This window comes from Solanum dulcamara, chromosome 5 (assembly GCF_947179165.1).
Source record: "Solanum dulcamara chromosome 5, daSolDulc1.2, whole genome shotgun sequence".
Lineage (NCBI taxonomy): Eukaryota > Viridiplantae > Streptophyta > Magnoliopsida > Solanales > Solanaceae > Solanum > Solanum dulcamara.
The window spans coordinates 21,900,332-21,919,717 of NC_077241.1; the positions used below are offsets into that span (position 1 = coordinate 21,900,332).

Genomic DNA, 19,386 nt, shown 5'->3' on the forward strand with positions numbered 1-19,386 from the left:
ATCTGTACAACTCCAAACCTCTGCTGCCCAGTTCCTAACGGCTTCTGGAGACCCCACCCATTTTGAAAAAGATCCCACCAGACAAGATTTTGAGAACATTTTTCAGATCTGAGTGTGTTCTTCAGATATGCTTAACTTTGGTTCCCTCACTGATTCCAACAACTTACATTTCCCACCTAGCTTCAACACCGGCCAATCTAATGTCCCTCTGAAGGACATGAACTCTTTCTTTTTATATTCTAGAGAGAAGTAGGAGCTGCTCTTTCTAGAAACCATCCCATTCTTAATTCAGCAAAAGCCACTTAAGTTGCTACCAAGATTTAGTGGCTTTGACACTATGCAGAAATTGAAAACATTGCTTGCATTAAGTGAGTAACAATATACATGAAGCCCCTCATACAGGGGTTTCAGGCTGCTTCACAAGTAATATCTCTTCATCTAACAATGTAAATAAATATGCTAAAATTAAAAATAAAAAAATATTCTAGACATCCTATATAATATTCTCTACTTAGAGTTCAATGAATCTGGACATATATTATAATATAACTTCTTCATTATTTGACTCTCAACATACTCAAACTCAAGTTGGTGAAATGACTCGAGTTTGCGAGTCAAAACAAAAAAATCATGTTTAATTCACCTGATTGAGTTTTATATCCTCGCCGCCACCTTAAGTAAATTCGAAGTTAAATTTGTTGGTGTAAAAGTTTAGCAAACTTTTAGTACAAGTAGTTCGTGAAGGCATTAATCCTCTAAATGAAACTTATCTCTTCTATTAGCATTGTTTTGTCATCAATGTTGTGATTGAATTTCTACTTTATTCATTGGTTTCAGTTATAATACTCATCAAAAGACGGCAATTTGAGCAAGTGAAAGCTGCAGTTCCTGTTATTCTTGGTGTTTTAAAGTCCATGTCCTTAGAGACAGATGAGGAAGGCAAAGATACTGAGGACTTATTCCACAAAGCAATTGCTCTTGCAGATTCAATACAAGCTGTTTGCAAAAAGTTGGTCCGTGATATTCCCGTATTCTGCATCTTGTTTTCTTGGGATTAATCTAATTGATCTTTGCTTCACAGGAACAGAAAGATAAGAAAAAACTCTGTGCTTTGTTGGGCATGTATGTCTTGCAAGTCATGGTCAGTGTTCCTGAGACTTAATGCAAATCCAGCTTGAGCTCTTCTGGTTCTTGTTTGAGGCGATTATGATGTTTCCTGGAAATTCCACTTCAATCAATGTCTGTGTGTGTGAAAAATTTCATTCCTGAATGCAGGCTCTTGTTTCAATTGCAATGGGGCATATAATTTCAAGTCTTCTTCCCATTATGATACAACTATCACACTTTCTTCCAATCTGTGGTTTATCATATGAGGGATTAATTACTGGACTTGATGTAGATAAGTTCACAACCATATGTGGAGGTAAATACCTGCATCCTTGTTTTCTTCTTTATGTTTGTGGTATCAATCATTTTGTAGGTAGTGGTGGGCGTTAGATTTCTCTCCTTTCTTGTTAAAAGAATTTTTAATAAAGGCCTTGGATGGTAATTATTCCTATATTGTTCGCTATCGTCAGTTACAAAATGTTTGCTAACTTCCCTGCTTGATAATTTGGGATAATGTTTTCGCTGTACTAGGAAGTGAGAAATCGTTCATGCATATGTGTCTTTTAATGCCCTATTGAAATTCCAGATGAAGGGGACAATAGCATTGCTTGCTTTTCTCATGTCAAGCATGGTGGATCACTTGCAGGTCAGTATTTTCTGGATTTAATTAATTGTTCTTCCTCTCACCAGATGTTGGCTACCTTCCCACTCACCTGTCTATATTTTTCCTGATATATTGTGCAGTAATCTGGGGTTACAAATCCAATGAGACATCAGTGGCTGCTGATGCAGATTTTGAAGCAGTGAAAAATGAACTTCAAAAGAACCAGAGTAAAAGATGGCAGGCAATTGGCATGTTAAAGCACGTCTTCTCAAGTGTTGACCTATCATGGGAATTGAAAGCGCATGCTCTTGATTTCCTGCTTTGCATTATGGATGGATGTGTGCACCAAGAAATTCAAAATGATACAATGGGCCACTCCACATATATGCCTACTCTATATATATCATTGCAGGTGAAGTGTTGCAACACCTTGGGTTCTTTTGAGCTGTTTTCTAATTGCTCCCTAAAGTTGAAGAGCACTGTGTAGGCGATTGAAATGGTCATTATATATGCACCAAATGCTGTTTTGCGGAAGAAATCTTTTGATGCCCTGATGAAGGTAAAAACAGTTTTCCTTGTGCTTTGAAGTTTCTTATTTTGGTGCAGAAAGCCTTTCTCGATATTATTATCATACCGGAATTACATGAATCCTGTCTGGAGAAAAGTGGGAGTCTATTGATGCTTTCCTTTTAACCCTCAGAAAGATGATATTTCTTGCAAATTGTAATATCAGCATATGTTGCGTTTGTAAGTTATCCCTCTATGAATATCTCAGTGATCTCTTACTCTTACCTGAAGGGTAAGGAGGAAAATGAATTGATGTTTTTCTTTAAATAGCTGTATTTCTTATAGGTGGCGAGGTCCTCATTTCTCACGTTTCTTATATTAAAAATAATTTGGAGAGTTTATCTTACAGTCAAAATGAAAGTACTGCATTATTGCAGTTCAGGTGCACTCTCCCTAATATTAGAGACTAGAGCATGACTTGTTCTCTAGTTTGAATTTTAAACTACTTAGGCTTGAATTCCATGTGGCCAGATATTTATCCAAGGAAGAAAGATGAGTGTCTTGTTTTTTTTCATCCAAAGTGGTGAGAGACATATGAGTACTGTCACTCTAACTCCTTTTTTTCTATTCCCCTTCTTTTCTTCTCTTCATCTGATCAAATGGTTAAAAAGAAAAAAAGGATGGTGGAATGGGGGTGAGGAATCTGAAAATGCATAATAAAAGCTTACTTTTTAAATGGCTCTGGAGATATCGTAAGGAAAGTGATGAGATTTGGCAGCAAGTTTTGGATGCTATATATGGTGCAAAAGTAGGTGTGGAAACAATATCCTTCACAATTGCAACGCCATGGAGGAATCTGCAAGAGGATTAGTGATTGGTGGGATGAATTTCTACAGTTCCCTAGATTGGAGGTGGGATATGGTAGGAGGATTAAATTTTGGATGTACACGGTGTGGAAATGAGAGCTTCAAAAGCAGGTTTCCAGTCTTGTTCAACTGTGCTTTGAAGAAAGAGGGTTACATTATAGGATTTAATTCAGCAACTGGATGGAGTGTTACTTTTAGAAGAAACCTAACAACAACAACATACCTAGTGAAATCCCACAAAGTGAGGTTTGGGGAGGGTAGAGTGTACGCCTATTTTCCCTCATCTTTGATGCTCTTCACTTGATCTAGGTCTCGAGCCTTCTACTCTCTCCTTGGCGAGCTTGTACAACTTTTTATCTTCACCTAGACAATGGTGTGCAAACACCAAACCGACCAATAAACCGAATCGAAAAAAATGTTATTGGGTTACTGGGTTAATGGGTTTTTAATGGTTTTATAAAAAAAATTATCGGGTTATTGGTTCGATATTGGTTTTTAATATTGGGTGATTGGGTAAACCGATAACCCATTAAGACAATAGTAATTTACTACTTTACCCCTAAATTAATTTTAAATATTAATATCAATACCTTATTGGTTACTACCTTTTCCCTTTAGCCTTCAATTCACATTATTGTCCTAGTTCTTTTATTTATGTTGCTATATTAAACATAAATATAGCAATGAGAGTGAATGATCAGCTATATTATAAAGGCAGCAATGAAAGCTAGAAAAGCTGAACATCAAGTAAAAACATAGGCAAAAATGAGCAAGCAACTGGAAAACAGATGCAATAACAAACAGGAGAACTAGAAGATTGGACAGAGGAAGCAATTGATCAAGAAAACTGGAAAGTCGAATAATAAACTAAAAACAACACCAAGAAAAACAGAGTGGACAATCCGTTCTAATTTAGAGGCAACAATGAAAGCTAGAAAAGCAGTAAAAACATAGGCAAAAATGGGCAAGCAACTAGAAAACAGATTCAATAACGAACAAGAAACTAACAGAAAATATAGGTTGAAATGGACAATAGAGTGGAAATAAGGTCATCAGTGAACAAGAATTCACACAAGAAACTAAAAAATCTAGGTAGAATTGGACAAGAAACTAAAAAGCAGGGGGCTAATTGGAAGATAGAACCTGGAATAATCCGGTGAGATCTGAATGTTTGCAGATTTGAACGATTGAATCAACGAATTGATCTATTGAGTACTCCAGTTCCAGTGATTCCAAAATCAAAGATGGGGCTGATTTGTGGGGGCAATCACAGGAGGTTAAAAAAGAGCTTAAAGCGAATATGGAGAACTATTCTCTGCATAATGGGGACCTTATGGCTGGAAAGAAACAAAACATGCTTTGATGGGAAGAAGTTACAGATTTCCAGAGAAAAATAAATGCAGTAAAAATCTGTACTTTTGGTGTTATAGCAACACTTTAGATATGATGGATAAGTGTTTCGATTTTTGTACTTGCAAGGAGATAATATGTAGTATTAGATTATAGAGTTTGCTGCTAACTCCTGTACCTTTTTCTGTACCATCTTCGTTCTCTTTAAATAAAATCCTTACTTATCAAAATGAAATCCTACTCTTGTACGATAAGGTATCTATCTTAACATTTGCATATCTCCAACACTCATCATTTGAATATGGTGGACTTTAGAGGCCCAATATTCACTCTTATATTCCATTGTTGGTCTTAGAACTATTATATAGAACTTTGCCTTTCGCTTTGAAGCATGTCCTCTTCTCAAACATAACATTCAGTAGCATTTCATTGTTTCAACTATCCTATTTCAATTCTATACGTAACATCTTCATCTATCATACCGTTCTCCTGAAACATTGAGCGTAGATAAAACTATTAACATTAAAGGCCCCACAATGTCGTCTAATCTCGCCTGAACTTCATTCTTATTCTTTTTTGTGCTGGATGAATTGCAGTACATGAACTTAGTCGTCTAGTGATCCTTAAATCCTTACTCTATAGTGTTTCTTCAATCTTCATAGATCAAACTTTGTCCATTCCTCAAGCTTAAATTTATCCTAATCATTGCTAGGTTAAAATATGAATTTTGGCATTTTCTTAGATGTGTTCTTTCACCATTGTCTATGAGCATTTTTGGATTAGCTTTTGGCTGATAATCCAAAAGTCATAAGTATTTTTTTCATTTTAACTTAAAACCAAGTGCTTATAAGCACTTTTTAAATTGACCAAAACACTAAAAAGTGCTTAAAAGCTATTTTAGCTTAAAAACACTTAAAATAAGCCAATCCAAACAGGCTCTAAGAGGCATTAAAAAGGAACACTAATTCCTTCTAAATTCACTAAGAGTGGTACCGGAACTATTTACCCAAACACTAAAAAAGTGCTTAAAAGCTATTTTAGCTTAGAAGCACTTAAAATAAGCCAATCCAAACAGGCTCTAAGAGGCATTAAAATGGAACACTAATTCCTTCTAAATTCACCAAGCGTGGTGCTGGAACCTTAGACTAGCTGAATGGAGATCTTAATAGTAGTCAGTGGCATGTTGAACCTTGTGCGGACTTTGACTTATTAATATGCCATTAAGTGTTTGGAGAAACATGGCCTATTATAAACCTTTAGAAAAAAATTCTAAAAATAAAAGAATTTGAGTGGAAAGGAAGAAAAACCAATGTAAAGGGGTGAATGATGATAGAACCCTTGAGGATACATTGAACTTCTAAGGTTATACGGCTTTGTGTTTATTTCTTAATTGCTTCACGGGATTCTTTGTTTTAAATGTGCATTATTAGCTTATTTCATGATAAAGAATATATATATATATTGCTCTTTGTTTATAGAGAATTTGCGGGTATACTTGCATGTGACCATTTGATGATTGGTTTTGCATTATCAGGTGCTTGCAGATGTTCCAAGTTCCTTAAGGTTTGACATCTTAACGGCTTTGATACAGAATAGCGAGTCTTCTTCTATGGTATGCTCTCCATCAGTTGCTAGAGAAGTTTACAGCTACAGTAGTTCTTGGACTACGCTTGATTTAACTTGCTCTTAGATATATTGTTTCATGTACAGATTGCAATCCTCTTAGATTGTATCAGAAGGGAAATGCACGACGAATATAGTAGAAGCATCTCGGTAACAAGTGGAGTCTCAAAGTCAGAGGTGAAATATTGTCAATGTCTCTCATTTTGGAGTGCTGGTGTTCTGGAGCTAGTAGAGCTGGTTCTAAAGCCTCCAAATGGCGGCCCTCCATCTCTTCCTGAATACAGTGATGCTGTAATTGTCTCTCTTTTTTTAACTCGACAATGTGTGACTTATATTAGCATCTATAGTTTTGCATTAGACTTGCCTGACTGGGTTATGTTTCCTTATTCTTCTTCTATTGAGTTATATTTGGAATTTTTCTGCATATAGAGAGAATGCAATGTTGCTGCTTCCAGTGGCATTATCGATATTGATCTATAAGCTAGCTTATTGTATGAGTCCATCAAGAGAACTGGTTGCTATATAGTTTGAAGAGAATTGATTGCTATATAATGTGAGGATTCCCTCTGTTCTCTTATATATGTGACATGATGGATCAGCTAATTGACAATAGGATTTGGGGCACAAATAAACACCTTATTGAAGATATTAACCGTATGATCATCCCTCTTCTACTTTGCCCTGAGCTCGATGAGTTACATGTGAGCTGCCAGTTGAACTTCTTTGTGAATCTTAATTATGAGAAAATTCTAGGATACCTGAATCTTACGTTTTAATCATTATAAAGGATTAATGCGTTAATGTTGTGCTTAATACTTTTGGGGATTTGCATCTGATGTATTATTGAAGTTACTTGGTCTCTTACAGTGGACCATCTTTGACCAAGTCTCTCTCTCTTCCTTTTTGAGGTAATGTTGTTGCAATATACTTCATCAAATCTTCAGTGAAATGAAAGCATTCAAGTTTGAATCAATTCTTCTTGCCCGCCTTTTTTTCTCAACTTCATGACATGCATTAAATGCAAAGTAAAACACAAAATAGTTCGCTCACAATTGTCAATTTGTGTTATCTCCTGGAGCATTTGCTTAGAAGTACGGCTAGGATACTGCCAGGATTTGAGTCCCAGTCAAAAGTGGTGTAATTTTTGATGCAACGTGAAAAATGAAATAGTTCACGCGCAATTGTCAACTTGTGATAGCTCCTGGAGCATTTGCTTAGAAGTACGGCAAGGATGCTGCCAGGATTTGAGGCCCAGTCAAAAGTGGTGTATTTTGTTCGAAATGAATAACTGGGGTACATTGATAATAGTATGTTGAGAAAATACATGTCGAGTCCTTGGGGCTTTGATCTGATGGTTAGAGCGCATTTACGTGATGTGTAGGTTAGGCGCACATCACTAATTCGAAACCTACCGCAGACAAAAGTATGGTATTAAGTGGAGAAAGGTAGAGAGGTGGACTCATTATACGCCAACTTTTGAACTGTGGACCAGCAGTCCCTCGGGGATTTCTTGGTTATAAAAAAATTACACGTTGAAAGAGCTAAAAATGTTACGTACTAGATTTGTTCATAAGGAGAGAGTATCGGAAAGTATAGTTTTACCTGAAATTCTATGTTGTGTTTTATCAACATAGATGTAGATTGAAGAAGCATCGGGGAGAGGTGATTAGACAGGACATGGCTCCACTTCAAGTTATTGAGGACATGACCTTAGATAGGAGGGTGTGAAAGAAGCGTATAAGAGTAGAAAGTTAGTTGGCAATGGAATGTTGTCTTGCTTTCAAGGGCTTAGGTGTTTGTTGTTGCACTAGCTTTAATACTTGTAGTCTGTTGTTTAGTGTGTTTTGATTGTCGCACTCTTTTGCTGTTCTTGTTCCTTTCTTTCAGGATTTGCACTGCTTCCCTTCTATTTGCTATGTTCTCCCTCACTGTTTTCTTACTCTTTGTACTTGGATTTGCTACACTTGAGCCTAGGGTCTTTTGGAAATAGTCTCTCTACCTCCACGAGGTAGTGGTAAAGTCTACGTACACTGGGTATGTTATTGTTGTTGTTGTCTTTGACATTAATGTTGATTTCAAGGGCAGTGTTTTATCAAGGTAGATTTATTGTGGTGTCTTTGACATTAATGTTGATTTCAAGGCCCAAGGGTGCCACCACCTCTAAAGTTATTGTTAACTACGATGTTCTGTTAGAAGTTTTTGTTCTTTTTCTTTTTTCTCTAGTCTTTATATCGTTTCTTGTCTGGTGAAAACAATGAGGATTGATGGCTCTTTTCCTCTATGAGTCTGATTACTTCCCATTCTTGGTTGATCACGAGTGTTAGTTTATCACTTAGTGATTTGCTCTTCAAAACGTTGATAATACTCACATGATACCCTCATGGCATACCAAATTCGGAAATATGAAGGGAATCCTTTCTGCGTTTTCTTAACCACGTACATTGATTAAATTTACATTTTCTTACTGTATTTCTTGCCATACTCTACAGGTTCTATCAGCTCTCAATCTCTATCGGTTTGTAGTGATCAGAGAGTCAACAGGTAAGTGTAGTCTAATTATGAAAAAAATTCTCTTTTGGATTATATGTGTCTTTTATGGTTGCTTCTACGTGAGATTTGGTTCTTTTATTTCCATTTTGATCTTTGATTAGAATAACACTCTCCTGGTCCCAGTGACATGGTTCTCCTATTTGTGGCTTCTCTATAATGTTTGATGCTATTGTAGTAAAAATACCCCATCCATCCATTATGTTGATATTGATGGGATACAAAATTTAAAATGTTAATTCGACTTATGTTTATATTAGTGGCAGTAAGAAGAAAATATCTTAGTAATGGTTGAAAAATTAATTTAACAAAGAAAACATCATACCAAAACTTAAATTGAATTAATTGAATGAATTTGAATTCCAAAAAACTTGTGAAGATTATATATATCATTAATGAATGGTTTCAAACATCTTTTTTTTTGGGAAATAATGATTAGACTTATATTATAAAAAGGGCAGCCCGGTGCACTAAAGCTCCCGCTATGCACAGGGTCCGGGGAAGGGCCCGACCACAAGGGTCTATTGTACGCAGCCTTACCTTGCATTTTTGATATTAAGCAAAAAATACATGGGAGCTCATGTTTCCCCAAAGAGTTCAAAAGGTTAGCATCAACAGCTAAGTTATTGATGACATTATAAGTGTTCCTACTGCTAATGCTAGCTGCGAATGGTTGATTACAGTTGGTACTATCTTGTTTTTGGATAGCACCATATCTACAGAAATTAGTCTTGCTGTGACTGTACCTCCATGATGATGCTTGTAAGAGATCTTTAACAAAAAGAGATTGATCAAGTATGCGGATGCTACTTTTAGTCAGTGTTTTACCAAAACGAGCTAGTTGGTCGGCAACTTTGTTTTGCTCCTTGTACACATGATTGACTTCTGGATCATTCAGGTTGGGCAGGAGCTACCTGCAGTCAGTAAAGACATGTAATGCATTGTTAGATGTATCTGTTAGATCTGAGACTAATTCAGCGGCATCAATATTTATTTGCAGTGGCATGATGTTTCGTTGCCAAGTTTAGCCCATGAAGCAAAGCTAACAATTCTGTTTCCATGGCTGTAGCAGTGTTTGCTGCACCTTCAAACCCCACTATCCATTGTCCATTTGAGTCACAAATAACTCCAATTTCCTGTTTTTCTTTCGTGTCCTTGAATGCACCATCAGTATTCAGTTGGTAGATTACCTGTTGGTAATGGTTCCCATTTTACATGTACTGGGACTTTATGGAATTTCCTAATACGAGTTTTATCTAAGTGATAATATTCCAAAGCCATTTGGTTAAAGTTGTCTTAGGTTGATTTTTTTATACACGAGAATATGTTATCTTTTCGAGTCTTCCATAAATGCCAGAGAGTAAAAGGAATGAGTATTTGGCTTGGTAACCTTATGCTGTGGAAATAAATTTAAAGGTGTGTAGACTATGAAGTGTATGGTAGGGAGAATCCTCCTTAGATGTGAGTATGGACATAATTCATGTTTTACACAGTTTATGAGGGATTTGGGTGGTAGGTTTTGCTCTTTTGACTACTACTGTAATTATTACTGAAGTATACCGTTGGTGTAATTCTCTGTTTAAAATAGATATATTAACTGATTAAAAAAAATGTGAAAAAGGGGGAAGGTAATGGTTCTGAATAAGAGTTTTGATTTCTTCAGGTAAACTGAAGGTCAAGGAGGATAATGACCATGAGCCATATTGTATGATAGATGAAACCATAACAGCTTGGTCAGTCTTTTGGAGTGGGCCTTGAATAAGCTTACGAAGAGTTAAATTAGGTGCTAACCAAGGTTCTGTTCCATAATCTAACGTGAGCTCCCGTGGCAATTTTCCACATTATACCTTTTTAGCAATAATTCCTGTCATTACTAATGTTCTTCCAACTTCTGGAAGAGTGTGGAGTAGTTCTGCCATGATATGACGTGTAACAATTGAGAAGTAATGAAGCCCACATAGATTTGGGATTATGGCAAAGTCTCCAGGCAGTGCTAGCAAGCATTGATTTGGAGATCTTGTATTCCCAGGCCGCCTTGTTTTTTTGTGACTATGTTCCAATGAATTCGAACTAGAACCCCAAAGGAATTGTCGCTGATAACACTCCAAGTGATGAATAATTTCTTTGGGTGTAGAAATTATTTGCATTAAGTGATTACGAACTATGTTGCTCGGACTCTTCAAAAGTGTCAACGGGTGCATGTCGGATTCTCCAAAAGTAGGGTATTTTTGGAGAATCCGACACGGGTGTGGCATCAAAAGTGAAGAGTCCGCGCAACTTAGATTAGGAATGGTGTTAAGAATTTTATCAAAAAAAAAGAAAAGAAAGAAGGAATGGCGTTAAGAGTAGAGCGAATGGGAGTAGAATGGCCTGCCAAGTTTAGAAAGTTTTGTCTTCCATCCAGTAGACGGTTTTTGAAATTGTCAAGTATATATTGGAGATCTTGTCTAGTAGGTTTGGTGTTAAATAAAGGAAATCTTAGATACTTCCCAAACCTGTGACCTTCCAAAGGTTAAAAGAATTGAGGACAAATTTTTTGTCATGGTTGCAATTGCGGTGAAAATAATTTTGACTTTGCAAAATTATTTTTTTGTCCCGAAATGGCCATGAAGTGATCATTAATTGTGGGGCAACTGCAGATGGATAGTCAGTTTGGAGGCTAAGATAATATCATCGGCGAAGAATAGATGTGAAATTGGTGGAGTATTTTTATTGATGGTTAGGGGTTCCCAGGTACGATATTCAACTGGACGATTAATGCTACGGGATAGCATTTCCATGCATAGGATAAAAAGCTACAGTGATAATGGATCACCCTGACGGATACCTCTAGGTGAAAATGAAGTATAGGGGGCTCCATTAATGAGAATTTGTGTCGTGGCTGTAGAAACTCAGTTCATAATAAGATCAATCAGACCACTAAGGAAATTAAAATACTCGAGCGTCCACTTAATGAAGGCTCATTCAAAAGCCTTTTCCATTCAAGTTTTAGGTAAAATATTTATACGTTTGACGTGCGATTTTTTTAAAAAGAATTTCATGGACTCTTATAGCATTATCAGATGCACGTCTGTTCTTAAGAAAAGCATATTGAGATGGATGGATAAGGTTATCCAATAATGGTTTAATCCTATTTGCTATTATCTTAGTAATGAACTTGTAGATAGTATTACAAAGACTTATTGGTCAGTATTTAGCCACTGATGAAGGACTTTGTACTGTAGGAATTAAACATAGAAATGTTTTATTAATATCCGGAGGAATCTGCTTATTATGGAAAATAACATTGCAAAAGGAAGAGTCTTTAATTTGGGACCAGAATTGATGGTAAAATATGGGGTGTAACCCATCTGGCCCTGGAGACTTATATGGCCTGAATGATTTTAAAGCATTGATAATTTCCAGTACACTTGGTTGTTTGGTAGAGTGTATCAGGAGAAATTGTTCATGTATTATGTATGGTATTATTTAGTACTATGTTTGGTAGGAATTTTGGGCTTATGTATTAACTAATATATTATTAGTTATTCACCCTATTTGGTATTGTAGGGTGTATAACTAATACCTTCCATTTGGTGGTATTAGTAATACAAATGATTTAATACCATGTGATTAATATATTTGAAGACAAAAATACCCCTCAAATCCTTTTAATTATTTTGTTTATTTTCTTGGTTTTATGTTTATATTTGTACTAGTAAATTTATTTTAATAAATTAGCTTACAAATTTTATTATCTAGAGAGAGTTGTTTGTTGTTAAATAAATCCAATACAATATTTGAAATGTGAGTTGTTTACCATTTACTAATTGAAAAAGAAAATATATGATCACATGGCGTTTGTGATCTTAATTGTATGTATTATTTGTTGATATATATGTAATTTTCTGATTATTTGTATTTTGAACAATTTATAAAATTTTGCATATATATTAAAACTACAACTTGCAATTTTTATGTGTAAACATAGATGGTTTATTCGATTTTACTATTGTTTACCGTCTTTTCGGTTTTAAACATAGATAATCTATCTTTTTTAAATTGAAAATTGAGTTTTTGTGAGTGATCAATTTATTAAGATAATTATTTACCCTCAAATAATTCAAATAAGAAAATAACGAACAGGGCAACAAAATTGTTCTTCTCCTAGCTAGTTAGAAGGCCACAAAAAAATAATATGTCGGCAGTTATCTACCTTGACCCAATTACATGAAATAGAAAATCCAAAATAATTCAAGGGTATAATTGGAAAAGAGCTTTTTGTAGAGTTTTAAACCAAACACAAGATTAGGTGGGAAGCAATGAACCAAACACTTGATAAAATATAATCCCTGCATTACTAATCTCTGTTTTACTAAACCCTGCATTATTAATCTTTGTACCAAACGACCCCTTAAGGGAGAATCTAAGTACATACTACCTACTAGTGATAGAGCACTATAAGGAGAAGTTTCAAAAGTCTAGGAGAAGAGGATTGACTAGAAGTGAATAAATATTGGTAGTAGTTAAAAGATTAGTAGATTGAATAAATTCTGGATCATGAACCCAGTTTCTGGAGGAATCCTTAAGGGCAGCAATGTGGATTTCTTCTGCTATGTGGTTAGAGTTGATAAATGTAAATTATTGTGTTCACATCACCTTCTTTAGCCAAGAAATACGAGATTTAAGTTTCCAAAAATCATCCGCAAGTTTTGAAATGTGATTAAACTCCTCTATAAGATCCTGTTCAAGACTTTCTAGAATCAGTGGCATCTAGAAAGTGGTATTAGTTTGCCAACAATACTGAACATTTTTTATAAGATCTGGACTAGATAACCTAAAACAACAACACACTCTGTGGAATCCCACATGTAGGGTCTGGGAAGGGTATGATATATGGAACCCTTACCTCTAACTTTGTTGGGTAGAGAGTTTGTTTCCAAGACCCTCGAATCAAAAAAAAATAAATCAAAGCATGATTATGAGTAGGGGTGGCAAAATGGTTAAAATTTATTGTTTTCCGCTTGACCCAACCCATTTTAAATGGGTTAGGCATCCGATCATTCAAAAGTGGGTCAAATGCCGATCAATCCATATTATCCATCATAAAATATGCATAACCCACGGGTATCCACTAACTGCACTCCATTAAATTTATTTATTTATTATTTTTTTAGCAAACAAGGCTGGTGGCCTTAATATATAGATCAAATAAAAAGTTTTGGACCAAGGTCCAGGGAAATGGCGTAGGCTCACAAATTGGCCCATCTAAAATAGGAAACAAACAATAAAACAAAAAACAATAAGCATTAGACAAAAAAATCTAGAAGCCTTCGCTCATCTTCTAGCTTCATCTAGACTCGCCGAAGCTTAGGCACGTATTCATCTTTGGCTGAGGCTCTGTGACCCTCAACGAACTGGTGCACTCGGTCTCCATTAAGTTCCTTCAAGCTAAGTATCACCGGTAAACTCCTCTTTTAATCGCATTTTCTTCTCCTTTTCTTAAGATCAATGGGTTGAATCCTTGAAGATTGATACCACTATCTTACCTATGGAAAAGAAGTTGAAAACACAATAATTTAGGGGTTAATTCGATCTAACAACTGATGTAGATTGGAGCACTAATAAGGTTTCAGTAGTGTGGACTCTACTAGAAGTATTTTGCCCTGATTCGGCATCAAATGAACACTCCACTTAAAGTATGTAAAGGTGGAGGAACTTATACAAAGTATAAGTATTAAGGGTGAGTTTGGTATGAATTTTTCAATTTTTTCATGTTTGGTTGGCTTAAATGTTTTGGAAAATATTTTTCAAATGGACTTATTTTCCTTTAATTTGAAGTAATTGTCTTTCCTTCATAAAGTAAGGAAAATATTTTTCATAACTTTCCTTAAACCTCACCACCTCGAAACAGGTCCCGACTACGACCCTGACCCATACCAAGGCTTGACTCACAGCCTCGACCCCAACTCAGGATCCTACTTCAACTCGAGACCCAACTACCAACACTATTTCAGGATCCAAATCTCAACCCCAAATCTCGATCCCAGCTTAGGATACAACTCCCAAACTCAACCACGACTCCCAATTCTTGTCCCAATTCTCGACACTGACCATGACTAGGGATTTGACTCTCGATACTGACTTGGGACCCGAGTCTTAACCCCAAATCAAGAACCGACTTAGGACTTGACCTTCAAACCTAACCTTAGCTCCCGTCCCTAACTTGGGATCTGTATCTTGATCTCGATTCCTGACCTGGACCTAGGATCTAACTCTCAATCCCGACTTGGGACCAGACTCTCAACTCAAACTCTGGACCTTCCCCTGACCTAAGACTTGAATCTTGGCCCTAACCCGGAACTCTACTTTCGACCCTGACTCAGGACCATTTATTTTCTAGAATTCTTTTTTTAGGAAAACTAGAAAATATTTCTCTTCATACCAAACACACACGAAAAGGAGAAAAAGGAGAAAAATGCTTGTGATTTGAGAGTACTTATTTCTTTTACATAATAAGAAGGAATATATAATATGGATAATATTTATATCCATATCAACTATGGGTGGGTCGGGTATTTTATCCATTTTCAATCCACCTATATTTGACTCGACTCACCCGTTTGCCACCCTAAATTATAAGTAAATAAGACAAAACAAAACATGATACAAAGCAAGTGAAGCAATAAATAGTAATAAACACTAAAAAAAACAAAGAAACTATGTGGTTCCTATATAATATTACCAATAAGGAGAAACGAAGAGAAGGATAGCCCCTTGCCTCTCCTGCACGAAGTGCGACAACATTCGGCTACCTACGAACTCTCCTAATCCTCGACCTATTATACCTTCCTATCTAGGGTCATTTTCTCAATAAGCTGAAGTTGTGTCATGTGCTATCTACTAACCTCACCCCACTTCTTCTTCGGCCTCCCTCTAGCTCCTCCTAACTTCCGTTGTAGCCAGCCCTCACACCTCTTTATTGGCATATCCACACACCTCCTCTTAACATACCATCTTAGCTCATTTCCCTCATCTTGTTTGCCACAAAAGCCACTCTCACTTTGTCCGTATAACTTTGTTTCTAATCATATCACCTCCTAGTATGTCCACACATACATTTAAGCATCCTCATCGCCGCTACATTCATCTTTTGAATGTGGGCGTTCTTGATTGACCAACAATCTACCTCATACAACAAAGTTGGTTAAACCACCACTCTGTAGAACTTGCCTTTAAGCCTTGACGACACATTCCTATACCACAGTATCCCAAATGCAAGCCTCCATTTCACCCATCCTGCTCCAATGTGGTTTGCGACATCCTCTGGACTTGATAACCAAATGTTGCAAACCTAAGAATTTTATTCTTAGGTGGTCGATAAGAACCTAGTGAAAGCAACAGAGGACAAAGATCAAAATGTGTCTGTGGTAGGTGATGAACTTGTGCTTCAGGAAGGTGTCAAACATCTTGAATATTCTGGAAAATGAAAAGTCTCATGTAAAATAGGCTTAATACATACTTTCCCCATCTAAATTGCTCATTCCCGTATTACACACCTTAAATACAAAAGATCCTTTTACACACCTTGTCTATCCCAAACTTTTTGTCGAAGTGGCCAGAACATATTTTACCAGTATTTTAGGCTTATGATGTCCAAATTGCTCATATTTTCCTTTTATATACCCTATCTATCCCAAACTTTTTGTCCACGTGGACAGAATATATTTTACCACCATTTTTTAGGCGTATGATTAGCAAATATTTTGTATGAGGCCTTATTTAAGTGCCACGTGTCCCCTATGTCCTTGATCGTCCACCTTCCATGTGCATCTTCTCCAGCAGTTGAATCTCTCAATCCAATAACCGCCACCAGTTCCACCACCTTCAGGCTACTCCCCTGTCCAACCTTCATAAGGAATCACAAACATACATCCACCGCTCCTCCAATATCACCACCTAACAACTTCATCAGAAAATCCATTAGATCACCCCATCATTTTCCATACACAAAACCCATTGTCCCAAACCTTCCTTCAACTAATAGCCCCATTACCACTCCACAAAGCAAGATGTCGCAGACTCAATCCCGCTTCTTAATCTTTTTAGTTATGCTTAACAAAAGTAGATATACAGATGCAGAGATTGAAATTGTGGGAGTTTTGAAGAGATATAAAATCTTTATAAGTAAACTTGGTGGAACCAAAACAAAAGAGGGAGAGAATGGTGGTTTTAGGTGGAGTGGTGTCAAGTGCTTGATTTTTAGTGGAGTTGTTGGGGTCGAAGAGAGGTGTTGGCCCGGCATTTATGTCTTTATGGTGGCCTCTGTTTGGTTTTTTTTTTTAAAATTTTTTATGGGTGATTCTGGCATAGGGTGGTCAAACAGTTTGATGGCCATAGTGAGCATGAAAGGAGGTTGAAGGGATCCGGTGCATTATTTGGAGTTGGAGGAGGTGTCTGGTGAAGGGATAGTGTTTTGTGGCGTCACAGATGTGGTCTTTATTGATGAAGATGAGGTAAGATTGGTGACAGAGCGGAAATGTGAGTGAAATTAGAGAAATGGAGATTGCCAAAGAGTGCTTATGTTGGTTTTGGGATGGTGGTGCTGGCGAAAACCATGGAGGCTGTACTGGTGACAACCATTAAGGAGGAAGATGAAGAATGGAGAAGTTGGAAAATTCTGTCAATTGGGGATATAGGTGGAATTTTAAGTTTCTTTTTCCTTGAGTTATGACGTGTTGCAAACTGATTGGCACGGGTGAAGCAACCTCTAAGAATAAGTGGCGAAACATCAACAGTTGTGTAATAGCTGTGTTTCGACCAACTTTTGATATGTAGAAGGTTACCCATGTATTTAGGGTGTAAAGGAAATAGGTGCAAGTTGAGGAAGGAAAGCATGTACACAATCCTATAAAATATCATGTCAAAACATGTTGGATGACATTTTATACAACTTTCATTCAGTATATCTAAATTTTTGACATTTCTATTAAACTAACTTTTCAATAGCTACTTCAATATGTTCTTTCACCACTACTAATTTAATACAAAAGTCATGTAAAATGGGACAGAGGAAAATTGTAATGTCAGGTGGTATGTCCATTGCTAATGTTCTTTTACACGTCCTCTTTAGTCCCTGGTTTTGTTTGGAATTATTGGGGCATGATCTGGAAGCTCCTCATTTAAGTTTCACTCTTGCTAACTGATCAGAGAAAAAGTTCTGCCCTTTCCTCTTTCTTTCCTTTTTATTTTTCGTGATACATTTCTCCTCTTCATAGTCCATCCTTTTGCGTTATGTAGGGGATGGAACAAACATTAATAAAGAACATGATGGGCCTAGTTGAATTGTTCAAGTCCCTTGTGTATAAAGCTATTGACAAAACAATTGTGGATAGTTTCAGAAATCTTCTGTTATCTCAAGTCTTGTCTTTTCTGGTAGAAAGAAGACTGATTTATTATCATCAGTGGATGGTCTTGTCTTATCTGTTGTCTAATACCTGTTGGCCAAACTTATTTATCCTCTAACGTCAATTTTGGAGACAACAAGGTGACGCTAATATTACTGATGATCATCTGACTTTCAAAACACATGTAACAGGAAAAACGAACTGTACTGGAGTGCTCTCTAAGGACATGTTGCAGAAGGCTTACAACGAATGGCTTCTACCTTTGCGTACGTTAGTGACAGGAGTCATGGCAGAAAACCAGCAGGATCATGACCAACTAGCATCGGACACAATGTGTGCCTTGAACCCCATTGAGTTAGTTTTATATCGTTGTATTGAACTTGTTGAAGATAATCTGAAACATGCATAGCTTTATCACCAATCTGTTACAGTCATCTGGTAGTGTTTTCTAGATTTTACGAACAATACAAGAAAAATGTAATGTTTATTTTCAGCTAGTTTGTCTTGTTATTTTTCTTTTTTCCATTCAGTCACGTAAATTCCCAGAGTCGCAATCTTTTAGTTTAATGAGAGAATTATGTACCGACATTTTTGCTGAAGGTGGATTCCTTGTTGCCAATATAAAATTAGCTTTGGAGTGATTCTTATTGATGTAAAAGAAAATTGGCCGACATACTATTCTATGAGACTTATATATATCTCGATGGGATGAAAAACAGTGACCTTAAAGGCTAAGGAGCTTATCATCATTGGTCCTCCGCCTAGCATATTTTTTCCAGGGGAAATTAGATGCTAAACTTAGTCTCTGTAGAACTGTCTAGGTGTATCATTTGATGTGAAAATGACTGTTAAGATAAAGGTTGAATTATATTGTACTCAAATAAAGTGACTTTGATGGTGGAAGGAGATTTATCATTTCGAAAAACAATTGATAGTATAAAGAATTACAGAAGAATAACGCAAGTTAAAGGTATAAAGTGAGATATTAGGTGGGGACAAGGGAAGTTGTGTTTTTTTTTTCCTTGCAAGAGGTAAATTGGAGAAGTTTCCTTTTTGGATCATGAAATGTGAGAAGGGTTGTGTCCGCATCATCTATTAACTTAGGCTTAATTTCTGATGCTGCTTTTTGGTTTTTGTCCTTAGCAAAGCCTTAAGGCCGTTCAAAGGGATGGGCCGGAATGGAACGATTTAAGTGACGGAGGGGGACGAAACTTGAGTCTCATCTCATCCCACTAAGTAGGGGTGTATATGGACCGGGTTGGTTCAGATTTTTTACAAACCAAACCAAACCATTTGTGTCGGGTTATTAAATCTATAAACCAAACCAAACCAATAAAAGTCGAGTTTTTCGATATCAATTTTTCTCGGTTTTTTTGGGTTTTTTCGGGTTTTTCGA

General features: G+C 36.5%; 1 protein-coding gene across 4 annotated transcripts in view; it reads left to right on the plus strand.

Annotated features, from left to right (window-relative positions):
- Positions 1–18,631, plus strand: part of LOC129889091 (aberrant root formation protein 4) — a 31,301-nt gene extending 12,670 nt beyond the window's left edge. For 2 of the 4 annotated variants that reach the window (XM_055964220.1, XM_055964222.1), the window contains exons 5-14: positions 838–1,013; positions 1,082–1,141; positions 1,276–1,423; positions 1,694–1,753; positions 1,852–2,123; positions 2,199–2,270; positions 5,969–6,046; positions 6,145–6,348; positions 8,547–8,598; positions 18,182–18,631. In XM_055964220.1, coding sequence (XP_055820195.1) covers positions 838–1,013; positions 1,082–1,141; positions 1,276–1,423; positions 1,694–1,753; positions 1,852–2,123; positions 2,199–2,270; positions 5,969–6,046; positions 6,145–6,348; positions 8,547–8,598; positions 18,182–18,399 — 1,340 coding nt within the window. In that variant the 3' untranslated portion in view covers positions 18,400–18,631. The remainder of the gene's footprint in view (positions 1–837; positions 1,014–1,081; positions 1,142–1,275; positions 1,424–1,693; positions 1,754–1,851; positions 2,124–2,198; positions 2,271–5,968; positions 6,047–6,144; positions 6,349–8,546; positions 8,599–18,181) is intronic. The other 2 variants (XM_055964223.1, XM_055964221.1) reach the window with 2 other exon arrangements.
- Positions 18,632–19,386: the final 755 nt, after the last annotated feature.